Genomic DNA, 9,671 nt, shown 5'->3' with positions numbered 1-9,671 from the left:
GAATCAAGGCTCAAGAAATGACTGCACAGGACTACCTGCATTCTGACAATGGGAATCAGAATTCAGAAGGCAAGACCTGGCAAAGCTCAGTTCCACATGGTTGTAGGGGAAAGAATAGTGAGGGCTGATAACTAATAAATAGGGATGTGGATTGTGCTCATGTGGTGAGAGGGAACCACAGACAAGAAGGGACATGGAATGTAGCAGTGACGATACCCAAGTTTCAGGAACTTCATTGATGATGTTATAACCTGCACCCATTGTTGTGACAGAAGATTGGTTCGACTGTCAAAGTTAGACTTGTGGATAAGTATTTTATTCTGTAATCAAGACCTCGTTTTACTGTTAATCAAATTTCTGTGTAATCTTGTCAACTAAGAATATAGAAGCTGTAACAAAGTCGTGCTCGGCAGGTCAGCTTTCGCTGGTCACCAGTTTTAATAAATCACCTGTTACTTCAAACACCAACTCTGCGTGACCTTTCTATTTACTCCTACACACATGAACGCATGAATGGTGGCAGATAAAGGCGTCCAACAGGTGATCATCTTTACTCTCAATCATGGCAGAGTGCAAGTTAGTCACGGCGTAGCAAAGGCAAGATTGAATCGTCATTCAGTTAACCAGGCACATCGATTCTGTGCCAAGTCTAACCTGCCTCAGAATCTGCGAAAGAAAGCCTACCTTGGAAATCTCAGCAAGCTTCTGCTGCATGTGACTGCAGATTCCACCGATGGAGCATAGTCGGGGAATCAGCAGCAGAGCGCAGCCCTGAATCTTGAACTTGCATGCAGCTGTCAGAATCTTTCAGTAAGGGGCAATGAGTATAAGAGTCAGGAAGTCATGAAGCAGCTCTGTAGGCCTTTGGTTAGGCCATATTTGGAGCATTGCGTGCAGTTCAGGTCCATCCCATTGAAGGAAAGATGTGGAGGCTTTGGAGAGGGTGAAAAGGTTTCCCAGCATGATGCCTGGATTAGAGGGTTTCAGCTGTATTTAAATTTCCAAAAGGCAGTCCACAAGGTTCCACATATTGACAGGTAAATAAATGAGCCCAAGGTATTGGAGGAAGTGTGTTAGCATTGATTGAAAACTGGCTATCATTTAGAAAACAAATGAAACCAGTGGAGTACCCCAGGCTCTCATTTGATTACTGAGGTTGCTTCCTTTAAAAATCTTAGGTGTAGGCCAATGCGTCACAATCATTTGTCCCCCTATAGCTCCATTAGTTTCCCTAATACTTTATCCTTTGAGACCAGGATTTTTACATGCTCCTCCCTATTATTTGAAATAAGCACATCTCTTATTTTAGGAATATTTATAGTATTCCCCATGGTGAAAACTATGAAAAAATAGTTTACTTAACATATCTGTAATTTCTTTATTTCCCATTATTAATTCACAAGCCTTATTCTCTAGAGGTCCCACAGCTATCTTGGATACCTCCTTATATCCATCTAAACTTTCCCTGCTTGGTTTAATATTTCAAGCAAGTTTTCTTTCAATGTCAATTTTCTCCTTTCTGCTTAGTCTTCTACTGCTCTATTCTGAAAATCCCGTTCAGCTAAATCTGTGCTTGATTCAGTCCATTCAGCAGTTCTGTAAATAGCAGGAGACTCTCTCAGCTCTCTCCCAGAACTAGTCTCAAACTTTGCCCGTATCAGCTTTGCCAGACCCAGCCAAAAAACAAAATGAAGAACACTGCAGGTGAGGGAAATCTGAAATAGAAATGGAGAATGCTCAAAACAATCAGCAGGTCAGGCAGCATCTGTGGAAAGAAAAATGGAGTTTGTGTTTCAGATCAAGTATTCTTTATCAGATGATGTGACCTTACTGCAACACTCATAGTTCAACCGACTGCTTCCCATCTTAGTTTAGTTTATTAGTGTCACGTATACGGAGGTATGGTGAAAAGCTTTTTGTTGTGTGCCATCCTGTCAATGATAAGATTATACATGTTTACAATCAAGCCACCCAGAGTATTCAGTTACAGGATGGAATAACATTTCGTGCAAGATAAGGTCCTATTAAATATAGTCCAAGGGCCTCCAATGAAGTAGATGGTAGGGCTGGACCACTCTGTAGTTGTTGATAAAATGGTTCAGTTGCCTGATAACAGCTGGGAAGAAACTATCCCTAAATCTGGAGGTATCATTTTTACACTTCTGTACCTCTTGCCTGATGGGAGAGGGGAGAAGAGGGTGACCAGTGTGAGACTCATCCTTAATTATGCTGGTGGCCTTGGCGAGGCAGTGTGAGGTGTAGATATATTCAATGACATGGAGGGTGGTTTGCGTGATGTCTCTAAATGTCTCTAAAGTGGTCCCCTCTTGTTCAAAGTGATCACATCCTCCTCTCAACTGCCTGTCACACAGCGTGAAAACAGGCCCTTTGGCTCAACTTTCCCAGAATGATCAACATGTCCCATCTCACTTGTCCCACTAGTTCCTGCTTTTGACCCTTATCCCTCCAAACAAGTCCTACCCATGTACCTGTCTAATCCGGAGCCCCCGCGGCGGAGGCAACAGCTACGTCCACTGAACTGGAGGGCGGCAGCTTCGACCACCCCGGGCCGCGGAGCTCGTGGGAGCCGCGGGACTGACTACCATCGCCCGGTGGGGTAACAACATATCGCCTCAGCGCAGAGGGAGAATGAGGAGGGAAGAGACAGTAACTTTAAGACTTTTGCCTCCATCACAGTGAGGAGGTGCCTGGTGAACTCACTGTGGTGGATGTTAATTTGTGTTTATTGTGTGTTTTGTTGTTTATTATTATATGTATGGCTGCAGGCAACGACATTTCGTTCAGACCGAAAGGTCTGAATGACAAATAAAGGATCTAATCTAATCTAATCTAATCTAATTCTTAAATTGTGGCCCCTGGTTCTGGACTCCCCCAACATCGGGAACATGTTTCCTGCCTCTAGCGTGTCCAAACCCTCAATAATCTTATGTTTCAATAAGATCCCCTCTCATTCTTCTAAACTCCAGAGTATACAAGCCCAGCCGCTCCATTCTATCAATATATGACAGTCCCGCCATCCTGGGAATTAACCTTGTGAACCAGGGTGGGAGATTGCAACCTTCACGTGATCCACCCTGTTTCAACTAATGCACCTGGCGTGCACAATCAAATAAGATCAATAGAACAAGTTGTCCTACAACTTTAGGCTGTGCACACCATACGTAACGAATTAAGGCGACCTTGTGAACCTACGCTGCACTCCCTCAATAGCAAGAATGTCCTTCCTCAAATTGGGAGACCAAAACTGCACACAATACTCCAGGTGTGGTCTCACTAGGGCTCCGTACAACTGCAGAAGGACCTCTTTTCTCCTATACTCAACTCCTCTTGAAATAAAGGCCAACATGCCATTCGCTTTCTTCACTGCCTGCTGTACCTGCATGCTTACTTTCAGTGACTGATGAACAAGGACCCCCAGATCCCATTGTACTTTCCCTTTTCCCAACTTGACACCATTTAGATAATAATCAGCCTTCCTGTTTTTGCCACCAAAGTGGATAACATTTATCCACATTAAACTGCATCTGCCCACTCACCCAACCTGCCCAAGTCACACTGCATTCTCATAGCATCCTCCTCACAGTTCACACTGCCACCCAGCTTTGTGTCATCTGCAAATTTGCGAATGTTACTGTGAATCCCTTCATCCAAATCAATATATATTGTAAATAGCTGCGGTCCCTTTTATTTTTATACTGTCCCTGACTTCCTTTGTCAGCCATAGTCGCCCCTAACTCCCCTTGGAATCTTTCTTCCTCTTTGGAATGAACTGATCCTGCACCTTCTGTATTGTTCCCAGAAATACCTGCCATTGATTTTTCACTGTCATCCCTGCTAGAGTGTCTTTCCAGTCAACTTTAGCCAGCTCCTCCCTCCTGGGTTCATAGTCCCCTTTGTTCAACTGTAATACTAACACCTCAGATTTACCTTTCTCCCTTTCAAATTGTAGATTAAAACTTATCGTATTATGGTCACTACCTCCTAATAGCTCCTTTACCTCAAGTTCCCGTGTCAAATCTGGTTCATTCCACAACACTAAATCCAAAATTGCCTTCTCCCTGGTCGGCTCCAGTTCAAGCTGCTCTAAGAATCTCTCATGGAGGCACTCCACAAACTCCCTTTCTTGGGGTCTAGTACCAACCTGATTTTCCCAGTCTACCTTCATGTTGAAATCTCCCATAACAACCGTAGCATTACCTTTACAGCATGCCAATTTTAACTCTTGATTCACTGGCCTTGGATTTGGACATCTTTTCCTCTGCGACATCTGATCTTGATCCATTGTCCAACCAACTTGATACTTTTTTCTACGTGCTAGCTCCTCAACGATATCTTTCTTCTGCTATTGTGACATAAAACCATCACATTGACCAGCAGCAACCTATCTATGCACCCTGTTTTAACTGTCTGACGCCAGAGTTAACAGTGTTAATCCATGACTCAAGAAAGGCCTTTCCTTTGTTTTTTACATCTCCCGATAAACTATCTGTCAATATCACCCACTCTCACTGGAAACACTTCAAGAGATTTCAATCTCCCCTTCAGTGCTATGCTGCTACATCACACTCAATGAATTAATGCAACTGATTGATTGATTATTAAAAGATACAGCATGGAAACAAGGCCTTTGACCCACCGAGCCACATCTACCATAGACCACCCATTCACACAAGTTCTACATGAACCCACTTTTGCATCCACTCCCTGCACACTAGGGACCAATTAGAGAGGCCAATGAGCCTAAAAACTAGCACATCTCTGGGATGTGGAAGGAAACTGGAGCACCCAGAGGAAGCCCATGCGATCATAGGAATAATGTGCAAACTACATTCAGATAGCACCCGAAGTCAGATTCGAACTCTGGTACAGCGATGCAGCAGCTCTACCAGCTGTGTCACTTTGCCGCCGCAGTGGCAGAGAAGTTTACTCTTTTTCTTTCGGTAGACAGCATGTATCTACTCCCAGTTATGTCCTGCAATTTACTGCTAGTTTTTCTCTTTCAGCTTAAACAACACATTCCCTGTCAGAGAGTCTGCTGACAAATTGCTGGCATGTTATTACCCATGCTTTGATCAGCCTTGCGGTGCTCCTATGCTGAGCCGGTTTGCGGGTCCGAGATGCGCTTTCCCAGCCTCACATTCTGCTTCCTGTCTGTCAGGAAGTTGGTGATCCACTGACAGAGGGGTTCAGGCACAGTCAACTTTGAAAGTTTGGAGTGTAGTAGCTCTGGCACAATGGTGTTGAATGCAGAGCTAAAATCAACAAATCGGATCCTCGCATAGGTCCCCTGGCGGTCTAGGTGCTGTAGGATGAAGTGCAGGCCCAGGTTGACTGCGTCATCCACAGATCTATTGGCCCGATATGCAAACTGCAGAGGGTCCAGCAGAGAGTTTGTGATATTTTTCAGCTTGGCCAGCACAAGCCTTTCGAGTGTCTTCATGACTACAGAGGTCAGTGCGACAGGCCTGTAGTCATTAAGATAAGTAATCAGATTCAGATTCAGTTTCAGATTCAACTTTAATTGTCATTGTCAGTGTACAGTACAGAGACAACAAAATGCAGTAATCCTTACCTTTTTGGGTACAGGGACAATAGTGGAGACTTTGAAGCAAGCAGGGACAGTACATGTTTGCAGGGAATTGTTAAAAATGTCTGTATAGACCGGTGCCAGAGTAGAGGGGGAAACATTGTCAGGTCCTGGAGATTTCCGTCTCTTTTGTCCTCTGAAAAGCCTCTCCACCTCCACTACCTAAAGCTACCCTTTTGAGTTTATTGGATAATTAAAATCCTGAGGCAATTCACTTCAACATAGGCGTTCTTGCGATGCACTATTCTATCTAAATTATAAACTGTACTGAAACATGTCCAATTCAGCCAGGCAGTAAGAGTAACATTTACTTTGTGGTTAAAGAAATATCTGGTCCAACATTTGCCCTTTGAACTCGGTTAATGCAATTTAAAGGAAAAGTCAATGCTCTGGTTTATTAAATGGATATGTGTTTATTGTTAAAGAATATTAGTACTTCAGCATATAAAGGGAAACAACAATGATTTAACATACAAATGAGAGAAAAAGATCTGAAGGGTCCTTTATGCTTGACATCTGTTTGGATTGGGTGTTTCCACTGGGAGCTGGTTGGAGATAGAATGGCTGCTGGCGTCTTGGCTATTGACATCATTCACTGGAACAGGGTTACTAGATCCTTCACTTGCAGCCTGCTGTTGACTCTGGACTTCACTTGTATGTGATGGAGATGAGTTGTAGAGGATAAATCCAATCAATATGAGCAGAAATGCCAGGACATACAGCGTTGAAAACTATTGATGAGGATTAAAGGGAGAAGTACTCAAATATTTGTTTTTAATTGTAATTCACGTTAACAGAAGCATAATGACATTCGAATATTGGATGGGTATACACGTGGTAAGAGGAAACGAGAGAGTATTAAGGGATCTGGTATATTTGAAAGTGAAGAATATCCATGCCAGAAGATAATAACAAGAAAAAGGTAGGAGCTGTGACGATACTTTTTTTTTTTAATCCTTTCTAGATTTTTAATCCTTCCTGGCAGAAGATTGCAAAAATTGTCCTATATTTTAAAAGGAAAGGATACAGTTCGGTAACATAGACAAGTTTGTTTGTTCAGTAAGTTATTGAAATCCATTTAAGCAAAATTAAAAAGCTTCAATAAGAAAATCATTGATTATAGACACTGCCCAATAACGTACAGGTTATGTCCCACAGACCTTTGCGTAAGTCAGATGTTACATAAATCGGAAAACCATGGGAGCTTCCATGCGGAGACATCATGGGGAGCATCCGTGAGAACAGCTGACTAGCTTGCGGAAACAGCCACATGCGGCGGCAGTCACGCAGTGCTACCAAGATTACCAAGACGCGTAACTTGAAAATAAAGCAATGGGCTTAAAAAATTGTTTACGTAAGTGCGAGTTTACTTGAGTCGTCTGTTGCGTAAATTGGAGAGTGCCTGTATTCTGCTCGTACAGTGCATGGTAAAGGGCCTGTCCCACTGCGGGGACCTAATTTGCGAGTTTAGAAGAGTTTGCGCTCGCCACAAACTCACAGCATGGTCGACACATGATCCTAGGAGGTCACTGTAACTCTCCTTCATGCTCGAGATAAGTTCCCGCATACTAGTGGCCTCAGTTTGGTCGAGGAAACTTTTTCAGCATGCTGAAACATTTTCCGCGAGTCAAAATTGGTCGGCATGGTTCTTTTGAACTCGTAGTGCAGTGGTAGTGGGGTCACCATGTAGTTATAGACAGTTGAGGTCGCCGTAGGCAAACTCCTTTGCTGACCGGGCATTTTAATTGGGTTGGTCCCCTTTGGAGTTTTCAGAACCTCCCCCCCTCTCCCCCCCCCAGTAATGTCCCCCCCTTCTCTCTCCCCCCCCCGCTAAACTTCTCTCTCCCCCCCCTCTCCTCTATTAAAAGTTGTATGGCCTTATCTAAAAGTGTCCCCCCCCTTCTCTCTCCCCCCCTTCTCCCCCTCCCCTTCCCCCCCCCCTTCTCTCCTCTCTCCCCCCCTTCTCTCCCCTCCCCCCCTCTCCTCTTCTCTCCTCTCTCCTGGGTCTCCCTTCTCTCTCCCCCTCCCCCCCCCCTTCCCCCCCCCCCCCTTCTCTCTCCCCCCCCCCCTCTCCTCCCCCCCCCCCCTTCTCTTCTCCCCCCCCCTTCTCCTCTCCCCCCTTCCTCCCCCCTTCCTTCTCTCCCCCCCCTTCTCCTCCCCCCCCTTCTCTCCTTCCCCTCTCTTCCCCCCCCTCTCTCTCCCCCCCCCCTTCTCTCTCCCCCCCCCCTTCTCTCTCCCCCCCTTCCTCTCTCCCCCCCTTCTCTCTCTCCCCCCCCCCTTCTCTCTCCCCCCCTTCTCCCTCCCCCCCCTTCTCTCCCCCCCCTTCTCTCTCCCCCCCTTCTCTCCCCCCCCCCTCTCTCCCCCCCCTTCTCCCCCCCTTCTCTCTCCCCCCCCTTCTCTCCCCCCCCCTTCTCTCCCCTCCCCCCCTTCTCTCTCTCTCCCCCCCCTTCCTCTCTCCCCCCCCTCTCTCTCTCCCCCCCCCTCCTCCCCCCCCCCTCTCTCCCCCCCCCTCCTCCTCCCCCCCCCTTCTCCCTCCCCCCCCTTCTATCCACAGGCCCTTTAAATGTCATTGCTCTGGAGAAGGTTTAGCAGAGAGTTTAGAAGGATGTTGCCAAGAGTACAAATTGTTTAGTCAAGCATTCTCCCATCGATATTAAGAACAAAGCTGGTGTATATTGAAAAATTGCAAACAAAAAATAAATTAGGAAAGTGGATAAACTTAAAGAAGCTAAGTTGAGGGGATTTTATTTGAGATGTATGGAATTATTAATTGCCTGCATATTATAAATAGGAAAAACCTACTTCTCTTAGCAAATGGGTCAAAGCCAGGTGCATTGGTTTAAAACAATTGGTAGAAAGATGAGAGGAGACAAGGAGATTTTTTTCACCTGGGGGGGTCCTTGAAAGAGTGTTGAGGTAGAAAGCCTCATCACCTTTTCGCAATGCTTTAATGTGTTCTTGAAGAGAGCGATCTGTAATGTTATGGACCCAATGCTGGGAGATGACATCAGGATGCAAAGTCATAGTCATATAGCATGAAAGGCCCTTCGGCCCAACTTGTCCATGCCGTACTCCATCAACACTAGTCCCACCTGCCTGTGTTTAACCCATATCGCTCTAAACCTATCCTATCCACGTACCTGTCTAACTGTTTCTTAAACGTTGTGATAGTACCTGCCTCAATGACCTCCTCTGGCAGCTCGTTCCATACACCCACCACACTGAAAAAGTTGCCCCTCAGATTCCTATTAAATCTTTCCCCTCTCACCTTAAACCTATGTTTAGGTGTCATCAGGAGTTATCAGCTGTTTTCGGGCAGAAGTACAATCCTACCAACAACTAGAGAGCAGTCCCGAGCTACTATCTAACTCATCGGAGACGCTCAGACTATCTTTGATCTGACTTTGATGGACTTTATCTTGTACTAAACGTTATTCATGTTATTCCCTTTATCAATTATCTATACACTGTAGAGGGCTCAATTGTAATCATGTACTGTCTTTCTGCTGACTGGTTAGTGTGCAACAAAAGCTTTTCACTGTAGCTTGGTGCATGTGACAATAAACTAAACTCAAATTCAAATTATGCCCTCTGGTTCTTGATTTCCCTATGCTAGGTAAAAGACTCACTCTATCGTTCACTCTATCTATCCCCCTCATGTTTCCAAAACGCCTCTATAAGATCACCCCACATCCTCCTGCGCCCCAAGGAATAAAGTGCTGGCCTGCTCAACCTCTCCCTATAGCTCTGACCCTGTGATTAGCCAAACCCATTGAGTTGAATGGTCTGTTTCTGCATCATACATTTTCCTTGATTCTCTGATTTAATATTTTCCCAAAAATCTTAAATCTCCATTTTTCAACTTACAATTAACATGAGCTAACTGAAATCCAAGACTTGCATGAAATGAGATTTTCTCCAATATAACATAACTATCACAACATTTTAAATCTGTAAATTCATTTATTTTTGTTTTCAATATTTCTTCTTTATAGATAAAGAAAAGTGTTTGGCAAGGAGTCATAGAGTGGTACAGCATGGAATCAGGCACTTCAACCCAACT

General features: G+C 44.8%; 1 protein-coding gene across 1 annotated transcript in view; it reads right to left on the bottom strand.

Moving 5' to 3' along the window:
* Positions 1 to 6,009: 6,009 nt before the first annotated feature.
* LOC129698133 (solute carrier family 35 member F2-like) overlaps positions 6,010 to 9,671 on the bottom strand; it is a 29,113-nt gene continuing 25,451 nt past the window's right edge. Inside the window, exon 8 of the mRNA XM_055637035.1 lies at positions 6,010 to 6,339. Coding sequence (XP_055493010.1) covers positions 6,112 to 6,339 — 228 coding nt within the window. The 3' untranslated portion in view covers positions 6,010 to 6,111. The remainder of the gene's footprint in view (positions 6,340 to 9,671) is intronic.

The sequence above is a fragment of the Leucoraja erinacea genome, chromosome 6 (genome assembly GCF_028641065.1).
Source record: "Leucoraja erinacea ecotype New England chromosome 6, Leri_hhj_1, whole genome shotgun sequence".
Classification (NCBI taxonomy): domain Eukaryota; kingdom Metazoa; phylum Chordata; class Chondrichthyes; order Rajiformes; family Rajidae; genus Leucoraja; species Leucoraja erinaceus.
Note: the sequence above shows the minus strand (reverse complement) of the source record. Positions and strands in the feature narration are given on the sequence as shown.